This window comes from Haliotis asinina, chromosome 12, assembly GCF_037392515.1.
Source record: "Haliotis asinina isolate JCU_RB_2024 chromosome 12, JCU_Hal_asi_v2, whole genome shotgun sequence".
Taxonomy (NCBI): Eukaryota; Metazoa; Mollusca; class Gastropoda; order Lepetellida; family Haliotidae; genus Haliotis; species Haliotis asinina.
This window is the reverse complement of record NC_090291.1, coordinates 22,560,790-22,573,693: the sequence shown is the minus strand read 5'-3', so window position 1 is coordinate 22,573,693 and position 12,904 is coordinate 22,560,790. Positions and strand designations below refer to the sequence as shown.

Sequence of the window (12,904 nt, the reverse complement as noted above, 5' to 3'; positions counted from 1 at the left end):
GGAACTCTACACAAAGTTACAACAATTTATGAATGAAACAAATCAACTTATAAATTCCATCTACCACCCATGTGGGAAAGATTTCTGCCTGTGACCCCCATTTAAGAAAATCATTCTATGCCTGGGAATAGATGTTTTTGATAGAAAACCCATTCCAAACCTAACCCTAATCCTAACCCTAAACCTGACATGATATTAAATCTAAACCCCAAACCAAAACCCCCAGAAATAATCAAAATAAATATCTTCTTTTGAGCCACAGGATATTGGAAACATTAATATGGTGTGTGCAAAAATGGGGAATTTTAGATGCCAGCCTTTTTCCTGTAAAAACATACATTTGATTCTGAGTATGGCACCAAAATTGAATTTAACTTATTTCTTCTCATGAAAGTGTATCATTGATTTCATTTTGAAAGATCCTTCAGAAATCTGCTCTGACACAGCATGGTCTGAAACATTTTCATTACAGAAGAACAATACTGAAATTTATTTTTATTCATAACAATATACCAATTACATTTTGGAACTGCAGACACAATGAAATGTGTGGGTGGTGTAAAAAATACACTGGGTTTTCATAAAGTATATTGAATTCTTAAGCAAAGTGAAGTTACAGAGATGACATGAACATACAGTCTCATCAGACCTATCGTGTGATAACGGAGAAACATATCACTTTGTTTGCTAGCCTGTTAGAATGCAGCTTCCACAAACTTCCTTTCGATGCTACACTTAGAAAAACATCCATTCAGATGTGGAAACTGGCCACAAGAAAATTCTGGAATATCTAATACTTGACTGAAATTGCATTTCCATTGAGGTATATGTATTCAAAACAGATGTTTTTGTAATGGAATAGGTTGTACATCCTGTAGCTGTCATCCAAGATTTGCTTGATATGAGTGATCTATTTCTAAATCACATCCCTTTAACAGATACTCTAAATTGATTTTTTTAGTCCATTCAGCTTTGTCCAACTAGGAGAAGATCTGACGTGTTCAAGGGTCTTCGGGAAACATGAACTGGAAACTTGGCACTGTGCTCAAACAACATGCCTCCCACAGATATCTACACCAGTAACATTTTCATCCTCCAAACATTGTACTTCCAGTGCTTTTCATCCACCAAATATGTTACTTCCAATATGTCCTCAGCAAAATATAGTCTTTAAACTTTTGTGGCAATGGCAGTAAATCAACAACAGATAAATGACAATTGTACTTCAAAAATTGTCTGATAGCAATACAACACAAAAAGTCAAGAGATGGAGGATTCACAAGTCTGTGGGTCATAAATACCAAAAATTGTTTATCTTGACAAATCCCACTGATGTTAGAGTTCAAGGTTGTTTCATTGACAATCCTCCTGACAGGAATATCCTTTTGAAGATCATATCCAGCCGACAGCAAAAGGTGAACACTCTCAATCCTGTCCTGGATATCTCTGCTGTTTTTGCCATCTACACCACCATCACACAGCTGCGGTTTGAGCAGCAGACCAAGCACACTCTGTCCCTCTTGGTCCACACTGACAGCCATAGCACCACCACACACAAGATGCTTGAACACCTTTGGGTGGTACTGATATCCACAACAATGTAGAGGTGTCTGGGCATCCCTATTTAAGGCATTGACATCTGCACCCTTCGTGACAAGCAGTTCCACCATTGCAGGATTTTTCATGAGTACAGCCCGATGTAGACATGTCTCTTGTGTATCACTGTAGAGCACTGAACCCCCTTCTTCTTCCTGAACTTTCAGTTCTGGAGAGGTTTCACTTGCACTTGCACCTAAGGAATACATACACACAATTATTTGAGAACATATTGGAGACAGCATGCATAACATATATATAGGCAGCGTATAAAATAGCATCTGTCTGGCAGCCAGCAGGCTTACAACTTTATTTTATAGCCAGCCCTGTGGGCCAATTTTCATGGGTACATATTTGACCATGTCACTGACTACATGTGATATTTTGAAAACAGTTGACAACTGTGGTAGCTAGATGACACCTGTATGTATAGTTCATGATCAACCAAACCGTAAATTCCACAGATCAGCCTACCCTTTTATCTAACACTAAACGTGATTAGTCAAGAGAATGCTTGCAGTGACTAAGTTGTTTTCGTTAAATTTGCTGTTGCCCATGTTTACTTTTCACAAGGAGAGTTACAAATCCCCTGTGCTAATTGCATGAAGAAGATGTAGAGACCATTCTTGCCAAAGATACTAACCGTTTTGACTTTGCCTGTTTGTCTCATTCAGATGGCAGTGACACTAAATGAATCAACAGGTACCACTAAGTTATGCTTCATAAATTTACTTTTGCATATGTTTAAGTTTACCTCCCTAAGGAAGATATCTATAGGAAATCCATCAATTCCGGGCCTTTTGCTATTCTTCATGTTTTTTACTGCCAGTGTTATTTCATTCATGTCTAGGTTGTCGGTAATTTGGTTACTAAAGACTGGAGTTATTACATTGTCTAGGAGGTCATCACTGCCACAATTCTTGTCAGAGGAGTAAAAGTTTTTGTAGAATTCTTTCATTTCATTTAAGATTGTTTTACTGTCAGTAATTTCCTTATTCTTATCAGTAATAATCTGATTACTGATTTTTATTGATTTGCTAAAAGGTTTCAATTTTCTAAATGACTAAAGTATTTTGTTGCTTTCTCTCCTTCCTCATTCCATAAGATTCTGTTTCTGTGTTGAGTTCCTCTCATCTCTTCTTCTTTAATTTGTTGCAGTTCCAATTTTAATTTTGTAAGTTCAGGTAGGAGGGCTTCATTGATATTTTGAAAATCTTTTCTAATGTTGTCTTCACAATCTTTGATTTTATTTTCCAATTAACTGGTCTTATTTGTTGTTTTCTTTTTGAGAAAGGATGAAAAGAAAATTGATTTTCCTGTGACTTTCATCAGAAAAGTTTCAAAGAATAAACTGTCATGAATCTTCAGTTTAATAGCAGAATCATCAACATTTTTACCGGTATCTAAATATTTTTCAGTGGTACCCCTCAATACTGATCTTACTAAATCAGCATATTCAGGATGTAAGAGTAAAGATGTATTAAATTCCCAATAGCCCATGCCTCTTTCTTGGTTTTTAGTGTTTGAGAAAGTAAAGCTAATGGCTGAATGATCCATTTTATAGCCACGTTCAAAAGCAGGTAGCAGCGATGTAATTTGTCTTGATTTTAATATAAAATGGCAAAGAGAGGAATTTGAAGTTTGGGGTATTACAAGACTTATGGGTAATCTGAATGACATGGGTAATTAACACGAGAAAAGGACTTGAAGAAATTCATAGATTACTGGCAACATGGGGAAAAAGACATTTGACACTGTTTGGCAAAATCACTGTAAAGAAAACATTGGCTATTTCGAAATTGGTTCACATTTTCAATCCATTACCTAAATCACCAGACGAATTTATCACTTCCCTTGGGAGACTATTTTTCAGATTTATTTGGAATGACAAAAATGACAAAATTAAATGGAGTACCTTAAAAAAAAAAGATTTTACAGAAAAGGGATTACGCATGATAGATACTAAAACCTTTATTTATGCCATGAAGGCATCTACTCTCAAACTGTTTTTGAGAAAAACAAATTCGTGTAATCCATGCAATTTTCCATTAAATGATGTATTGAAATATGGAGTAAATTTTCAGAACATTGTTGAAATTGATAATCCTTTTTGGAAAGATTTAAGGATTGACTGTGTATTTCTTTCGTTGCATTTAAGTATGAAACTAAAAACCAATGTGCAAACTTTTGTAAGAATCCGCTACGCTACACAGTCAATCCTTATAATTAAATTCAGCAACAAATACTATACCCTTTCAACAATATTTTCTTTCAACATAATCACATTCATCGAAACAGATGTCTTTGTTACCAGCGATTAAAATGACACGCCTACCAAACCATTAGCCAATCAGCATACAGCACCCCCAAACAGCCGTCAGTCAACCAAGCTAACATCGGTCGGCGAATTAGGGTGGAACAACTCAACGTTACGTGTCCTGGTATCGGCAAAGTTTTAAGTTCAAACGTTTGAATTACTACCTGCGAACTGAAAGAGACAGTTTGAAAAGTGAGAATTGGAAATGAAGCCCGATGATATGAAGTTAGTGGAACTGAGATTGTAGTATCTGCGCAAGTAGAAAGAGGGTGTGATGTGACTGGGATAGTCTCTCATCCATGAGTCTGTTGGAAGTCTCTGGTAGGAGTTCCTCACCCACTCTGGATACGGGTTGGAAAGTCTGGGGGCTTGATCACTGAGCATGGCTTGACCTGTAGGCCTGGTGGCTGCTGCTGACCCATTCCTTTTGGCTTGGATCCAGACGCCTCAGCTACCCCTTGGTCTCTCTCTGTCCCCTAGGAGGATTACTGGGATTCTGGTCCCTGCACTGCACTCCCCATGAGAGCGGAGGGCCGGTTCCATCTGTGCTTGCTCCTGTGTCTCAGGACTGGGGTTCAGGCGTTGCACCGGCGACTGGCTGCTCTGCCAATGGTAAGAGTAAGGAGCCCTCCCCTTCTTCTGGCTCCCAGTTGCCGGTCAAGGCAGGTATCCTGCGCGATGAAGTTCAGTCTTTGCTGGACAAGTCTGCAACAGAGCACGTACTATGGGGCGAGGAGAAGGCAGGGTTTTATTCCACCTACATCCCTGTACCAAAGAAGGACGGTGAGTTCCGTCCATTCTCAACCTCAAGGTATTGAACCACGTGTTAGAGGTTCCATCCTTCAAGATGGAGACACTTCGCTCCGTGATCTCTTCTGTTCAGCCTGGGGATTGGCTTAAGTTGATTAATCAAAAGAATGCGTATATACATGTGCCAATTCATCCCACATTCAAGCAGGTCCTCAGGTTCTCTTGCGATGGGATGTGTTCCCAGTTCATGGTGCTCCCCTCTGGCATATCCACTGCCCTCAGGGTGCTCATGATAGTGCCAACTTCCCTCGCAAGGTCACAAGGTCGGCATTGTCACCTGTACCTAGACGACTGGTTACTCAGAGCACTGACTCAGCCAGCGAGTCTAGATTCTACCCACACGGTGACATAGACATTCTAGTTCGACTGGGGTGGATCATCAACCTCAAGAAATCTGACCTGGTACCCACCCAGGACTCCTCTTGGGGCGAGGTTCACAACTCAACAGGGTCTTGTCTCTTTGTCACTCGACTGGGTCACCAGAGTATGGGAGATGGTGTCCTCCTTCCTCTCACAGCCACATGTGCCAGCATGGTTGGCTCCATATGCTGGGTCACATGGCGGCAACTGTCTCTGTACTGTGGCAGGCACGGTTGAGGATGTGCTCTATACAGCAAGCTTTGGCAAGTCTGTGGACTCACTCCAAATATCTGGAGAAGTCTCACAGTTCGTGGGTGGTTGTCTCCTCAACTTTAGTGGTGGACCGAAGTCAGGAGTCTCACCAAAGGGGCCCATTTGGAACTCTCAACACCAGTCTAACAGCATATATCCTGAAGTAAGGCTGATGTAAGCTGATTCCGGTTTATCCAGGCTGGAGAACATGCGAGCAGACACGCCAGATCCTGGGACCTCACAAGTAGATTGGTGTATATGCAGAGTTATCTCCCAGTTGTACAGATCGTTCCCAGTGGATCTGTTTGCATCCAGCGGGACGACGCCTTCCTGCTAGATTGGATGGGCAAGAAGCTGTGGGTGTTGCAGCCAGTACCTCTCATTCCCCGGGTCCCTCCCAGCTGTCCACCCAGCCAGCTTGGCTACTTGTGCTTCTGGCACCGCTTTGGCCTTCACAGAGCTGGTTTCCGGTAATTCTCAGATTTCTGGCTCAGCCTCCTGTTCTATTACCTTTGAGACCGGACATTCTCACTCGGAATGACACGCCACACCCCAATCCAAGGATTCAGTGGGTGACTTGGCCTCTGTCAGGTCTAGCCTTGAGGCACGCAGAATTCCTGCAGCAGTTGCAGACACAATACTGGCATTGAGGCAGGATTCGACAAACATTCAGTATGAGGATAGGTGGTCCTGCTATGGCGTTTAGATAGGGGGAATGCAGATCCCTTTTCTGCGGATTTCGTCCAAGTATTGGAGTTTCTGCAAGCTCGTTTGGAGGAAGGTTTGGCGACTCGACCATTCGGGGCTACTCCACCACTATTTCAACTTTTCACACTCCTGGTGAATTTCTGGGACAGCCCCCTCTTGTACAGCACTTCTTGGCTCACGTGCTGTCAGGCGTACCAGCCCACCTTGGGATTTCGCAATCGTACTTGACTGGCAGACTGGTCCTACTTTCTCACATCTATCTACTATTTCCATTCAGCTGTTAACATGGAAGGCTGTATTTCTGGTGGCGGTAACATCTGGGCAAAGGGTTGGCAATTTACATGGTATGTCAGCAGACCCAGCGCTGACTGTGTTTCACCCCAACCGTATCGGTATTCGCCTCCCAGATACTTAACGTCCAAATTGATCATGCTTTCCACGTGACAGTTCCTAATGAACTTCCTGCTCTTACCCAGCCTTCTACATCAGGGACCTCTGCAACGAGCAATCACCCGTTGGATGTCCCCAAGACGCTCAAGGTCTGTATCAAACGAACACAAGGGATCCGTACGGGTACGAATCTCTTCTGCTGTTACGGTGGAGGGATGGCTGGGTTACCGGCTTCTAAACAGAGCTTATCTCGAAGGCTAGTTTCGGTGATTTGTGCTGCACATCAGGCTAAGGGAAAGCCTCCCCCTGAGGGGTTGAAGGCTCACTCGGTCCGGGCAGTAGCCGCTTTAAAGGCTTTTGCATCGGCACTGCCCACTGAAGAGATCTGCTCTGCTGCTATTTGGAGCAGGCCCAGCACTTTTATCTGGCTCGATACACATTCCTCTGATCAAGTATGTTTTGGCCGATCTGGTCTCTCCAGTGGACAGTGTACTGCCACCCTGACCAAGTGAATCTTTGTTATCTGGATGGTTGACGCTGTTGTTAATTGTGTATCATTGATATATATCTTCTGAGGCTATTTCCCATGACTTTCAATTCTCATGTCGTTTGTGCGTTGGGTTTTCCCCCTTAAGGTGCTCTCTATTGATATCACTTTGTGGGTGAAGTTTTTTACGTTCACACTATGTGTGTGCTCTTTTGCATAACCTCTGAGGTTGGCACCTCAGAATTGCTCATCCTCCCTAGCTTCCTGGTTTTGGGAGTCTGAGTTAAGGCATTTACAAAACCAGCACTCATTGGGACTGAAGAAATAATCTGGTTTAGACAATGTGCTGAATTGTAGAACTGATGATAAATGTACCTGCCATGTATGGTCTTGACAGATTCTACTGTATGTACCCCAAGGATGATCTCTATGAAGAAGAATAAGACAAACCTGTAGAGGTTTCCAATTCTTTGAAGAGAATCGTCCTTGGGGTAGGGCCACCCACCTCCCCCGTAACTCTTCTCACTGACTTATTCAGCAGAAGGAGTGATGATACGGGCTTGGATGCTTACCTGGTTGGTTGCACATGCGTGGCACACAGGTGACTCCACTTGGTGAGGGGCTGTCTAATGAACAAAAAAGACTTTTTTGTTTATTGTACAATATTTTATTACAACACTGATACAACAATCACATGACATTTTCAGCAGTAGAAAATGCATATATAATGTATGTACCTCTATGAAGAATGAAGAAGAATAGTGGAATATGGCTAAAAGCGGCATGAAAACCCAACTCACTCAATCAAAATGAAAAATGTATGTCAGCTTGTAAAATATATGCAAATATATGGAATTTTGACAGTTAATTTGTCATGACGTTTGTTACTTCAAAATTGTGCTGTTACAAATACAAATCTCTGAAAACAGGGACAATACTTATCATAAGAATGAAGATTTATGGATATCAACTTCTTTATTATGAGAACACAACGTTTCGGAGTTAATGCTTACTCCTTCATCAGGTGGTGATGAAGGAGTAAGCATTAACTCCACCTGATGAAGGAGTAAGCATTAACTCCGAAACGTTATGTTCTCATAATAAAGAAGTTGATATCCATAAATCTTCATTCTTATGTATTTCACTTCTAAATGCCCTTCAAAGACTTCCATACTCATGTATGGAATTGAACCCAGGCCTTCAGTGTGATAAACAAACACTTTAACGACTTTGCTACCCCATCACCCCTTTCACTTTGAAGGTACCAAAAGAACATGGCATGCATTCTCCTAAATGAAGTTCAGAAACAATTAAACCCACCAGCCTCCAGAAGCAGTTTGAGCACATCGATGTTCTGTTTCTTGATGGCCATGAACACTGGAGATAGGTACTCTGTCATAATGGGGAGGATATTAGGAATGCGATAGTCTCTCCGTTTCCGAGGATTAGCTCCTGTAAACAATTGTCATTCTGATATAGGCATAAACTGAAAAGCAATGAATTTAGCTTGAAACTAGCAAAACTCCTCAGTTACTTTGGATACAACACTGATGTGCTGTCCTACATCATTTTACAGCTAAATGACATGCTTAGTGATAAATGACCCATTTTGCTTTGTGTGAACGCTTACTTCAGTATACTCCACATCTGAATGGCAAATACAGGGACACTGAGAAACCTCTCCTCATTCAAGCAAGTATGGCAGCACATGCATTGTGTTAGGCCCAAAGGGACAAATTACAACTGAATAATACTGAGACCAAATAACATAAATGATTGAGTAATGAATATGTTCATGATGGTATTGGTTATGCCTATCAACGAAATGAATTGCTGTAGAAAATCAAGTAATATAAAGCTTATCTTACATTGAATACATATGTATAGAGGTGATAATCACTGTAAACGTTTATGCTTAAAAAATACATTTAGAACTGGTGTAATGAGTTGAGAATGTCACAATTTGTTGAGGTATGAAAATACACAGCTGTCCTTAGATTTTGATAGTTCTGACATATAAAAGATAGTGAATAACATCTTCATTATAATGACCACATGAACACTTGGATGTTTCCGATATATGTCTATTATATCTGTCTACATTTGGATCACCACGGCCCAGCTCGACGCAATGATGGATGTTTTGGCAAAATCTAGTCCCAAACTTTATATCAAAGTAATTGTGAGTTTCTTTTGGGTTTCTCGTGGTTTTAAATTGATGTAGGGAAATATTATTAACAGCTCCATCGATCAATGAATTCCACGACAAAATCTTTTTCGGTAAAAACGACTGAGAATATCTTTACATTCTACAGATAACAGTTTGAATGGAAGTACTATTTTTAAGATTATAGTTGCTTTGTTCAAATATTCTGCCTGGTACATGATTGTTAGATAATCAGGAGTCAGACAATGACACATTCTAAAGAAAGTTATGAGCCTACATTGTCTTTCTTTCAGTGTACTATTATTGGTTTCCATGTATAGTTTATTATGACTGGTGCCTAGAATCACGCTGCATATAGATCTTAAAGTGTCTAAATGTAAATTCTTCAGTAAGATTGCCTGTTCAACTGTACAATTATATCATATATGACAGCAGTGCACAAAAAGTGGTAAGGTAAAAGGAATTATATAAAGTAGTTAGAGTTTTCTGAACAGTATTTCCACCTTTTCAGGCAACTGATTTTCTTTACCATGTTATATGAACTTTCCAAGAACAATCACTTTGAAGTGAAATATGTAGATGTTTATGATTATTATTAACTTCTTAAATAGTTTTGCCATTCATGAGTAAGTTCAGTCTGACATAGTTTTGCGTTTTTGAGTGAATGACATACTTTGTCTTACTAAGAATAAAACATTGGTTGTAATTGCGGCTGCTACAATATGATCATCTATTATAAAATGGTAAAATACAGTTATTACTGTTAGTGTACTGGCAGATACAGGTTTCTGTACACAGTGTATACTATTGAAATATACCAACACTAAGATTCATGCAATAGAGCATGCTACTGACCATTTCTTAGCAGCAGTTGTATGATGTTTGTGTCAGCTGGGTCTCCTTCAATGACAGCCAGGCAGAGTGGTGACATCACACCCATATATGCCTCTGTTTGTATCTTCAACTTTTTGTTGATGCTGGATCTCAACCTTCTATTTAACAACTCCTCCATCTGTTGGTCAAAGCAAAATTGTTAGTACAATGGCAAGGATCAGGTCTGTCATACAAACAGGGAACAAACCATCAAAAACTGAACTCAAATACACCAAAACAGAACCAAACACCAAACTAAGAAAATAAACTTCAAAAACTGCAACAAGATCTTCTAAAACCGAAAGAAACACGCTGTAACAGAACAATAATCATTTGGAATGGAAACAATACCCGCCCATCAGGTACAACAGCGCCCGAGAACGGTCCCCACGCCCACAAAACAGCAGTCATAACATCCAGATGAACAGACTTTGGTCAGTAATGTTTTTGGTCACCATGCGTCTAATCTTGAAAACATGACACTGAGCAATATGGCTAGCATGTATCCAGTATTCTGTAGATATACTAATAATGATAGAAATATATAGATTGTCAATAGGTAACTTTATTTCTGGGACTAAACGTCAGTCTACACTTGCCTTCCACTTCTGCTCTAAATCTTTAGTTCTGCATGTTTTGCCACAATTTCTTCCACTAACGTCTCCACTGGCCTCCATCAACAATATTATTTAAGTCAGACCAGGGATAATCTACAACAGGGATGGTCACTCGCTTACTTTCATTACCATTTGTACTAATTAACAACGTGTGCTCATCATGCTCCAATGCACACAGTGACTTGGCTCATTCCCAGCGCAACTTCAGCTTTGTTTAACACAACTTCAGCCAGTTTATTGTATCAGTCAGAATTTTACAATGAGTGAATGAATGAATTACAGTAAGAATAAAGAGCAAGAATTATACATGAATGAATGAAAGAAGTAAAGAAAAAGAATAAAAAAGAAGTACATATGTGAATAAATGAAAGAATAAATAATACACTGTGGCCTTCTCTCCCAAAACATGTGAAAGAACACAAAAATATCACGAGGACACATTTGTTAACATCAGCTTTTTATCTTATTGCATGTGGGGAATGGAATGGACATCAATAAAAAATAACTGACACTGTCAGACACCCCTCAGAACAGAAAGTGTAAAACTATCACAAAGCGAAAACACCTTTCCACTTTTCTCAAATAATAAGATCAACAAGAAAGAATGAAGTTATAGAACTATGACCCTCAAACATCACAAGCATCAATGGCAGAAATGATCAAATCGACGATATGTCATGTTTTTCACACACCTCAAATGCACACAAATAATTTTTTAAAGTCATAAAACTATCACTATTACTTGCAAATACCTTTCAACTAAAGGTATGTTTTCCTTCTAAAAATTAAACGAATGTGTGAAAGAAGTTTTTATCAGCACAACTTAGCCTATCTTCGCGGCGAATCAAGAATGGAAACCAGTGAGCTATAACATACCGAATTGAAACTTTACTACAAATCTACTAGCCTAATGCGGACACTAATACCAATTATTTCACTTAAACTGAAGTGACAAAATATATTAACTTATCTTTTACATGTAGGTTTTCAGTTGTTACAACACTCAGCAAACTTAATCAGCTGTTGAAAACAAACCGGGCTCAATCATAAATACTACGCTGCCACCATATTGGCTACACTGGTTATGTAACGACTCGAGACATACGTTCAGCTAGGGCTTTTCGGGTTTTTTCTTCTCCCTCTATTATCATAGTCTCCCTGGTTAGACTAGTTCAGCTAGCTAAACTATGGTTAGACTAAAACGACAGAGCCGTCTTTTACTATCGATAGTCGTAAGAAATACGGACGAAAATCGCCAAATGACCAATTCACTTGTCATATATGTGGACCTAACTATTTACTCAACTTACGCACACATGGACCTGCATACAAAAATGTTACCAGCTAATAATTATTGTCCCATCTGAAATTATCGTCTGATTGTTCTTTCATTGACTTAGAACGCACCTCATGACAATCACCAAAGCCGTCTTTGCAATCACTGAGTAAAAGGTATGTAGGTAATCATAAATATTATTGCAATACCTTCATATAATCATTGTATTTTATAGCTTTAATAATTTCCTCTTGTTTTGCCATTTTGTCCTATTATTTACGCAACACGACATAGCAGACGGTACTTTTTCGTTGCAAGGCGGCAGTGAATGGACAACGGTACGTGACAGGTTAAAAATACCTACACCAATCAAAACAATTGGAATATTCAACTCGGCACAGACATGGCGTAGCGAGCGTCCGGTGTCAGCGAACTGAGTGGGAACGGTTCCTCTTTTCTTGATATAATCACGTGCAAAGAAGAATAATGTCGAGACTGGAAAACGAATTCTTGGATTATGATTCCGCTAAGATATGGAACGAAGTGTACCAGGTTTGGTCTCTTTGTTGGCTCCTCTGGCATAATTTGTGTGGTTGATGCCTTCACTGCTCAGGCACAACAACTTTCAAGGAAATGATAAGTTTCCTTTCACTTAAAATTTCTGCTGTTTAATAGAAGATGCCCCAAATAGGATTTCTCACACAAACATTGGCTACAGCTTTCATGCATACATCAACCAGAAACCTTTTCACTGTATCATGATACTTAGCCATTTCATGTTACGGTAAAGTAAAATGTTTTGGTAGCCTTAGATCTAGGCAGGTTTGACAATTAGAAAATTCATTTTGTCTTTTGTTGATGCAGGGTTTGACATCAAACTCCGAGTACAACTCTTGCTTCACGAATCTCATATGCTTCTTTGGTCTAGAGGGTTAGTGAGCATGAGGGTAGGTTATATATAAATACCCATAGAGATTACTAAACAAATGTATGTCAGATACCATTTATCTTACAGCGAATCGTTTCAAAACATATTCTACAAGTACTGTCA

At 39.7% G+C, this 12,904-nt stretch overlaps 2 protein-coding genes across 2 annotated transcripts in view; one reads left to right on the top strand and one right to left on the bottom strand.

The window, feature by feature from the left end:
* Positions 1–482: 482 nt before the first annotated feature.
* Positions 483–12,190, bottom strand: LOC137258269 (ankyrin repeat and SOCS box protein 8-like). Its single transcript, XM_067795878.1, has 4 exons — positions 12,063–12,190; positions 9,943–10,099; positions 8,241–8,372; positions 483–1,792 (listed from the first exon to the last, which is right to left on the bottom strand). The coding sequence occupies exons 1-4, from the start codon at positions 12,114–12,116 to the stop codon at positions 1,137–1,139; spliced, it is 999 nt and encodes a 332-aa protein (XP_067651979.1). The 5' UTR covers positions 12,117–12,190; the 3' UTR covers positions 483–1,136.
* Positions 12,191–12,242: 52 nt separating this feature from the next.
* Positions 12,243–12,904, top strand: part of LOC137257715 (tyrosine-protein phosphatase non-receptor type 1-like) — a 32,916-nt gene continuing 32,254 nt past the window's right edge. The window contains exon 1 of the mRNA XM_067795110.1: positions 12,243–12,405. Within this exon, the coding sequence (XP_067651211.1) occupies positions 12,340–12,405 (66 nt within the window). The 5' untranslated portion in view covers positions 12,243–12,339. The remainder of the gene's footprint in view (positions 12,406–12,904) is intronic.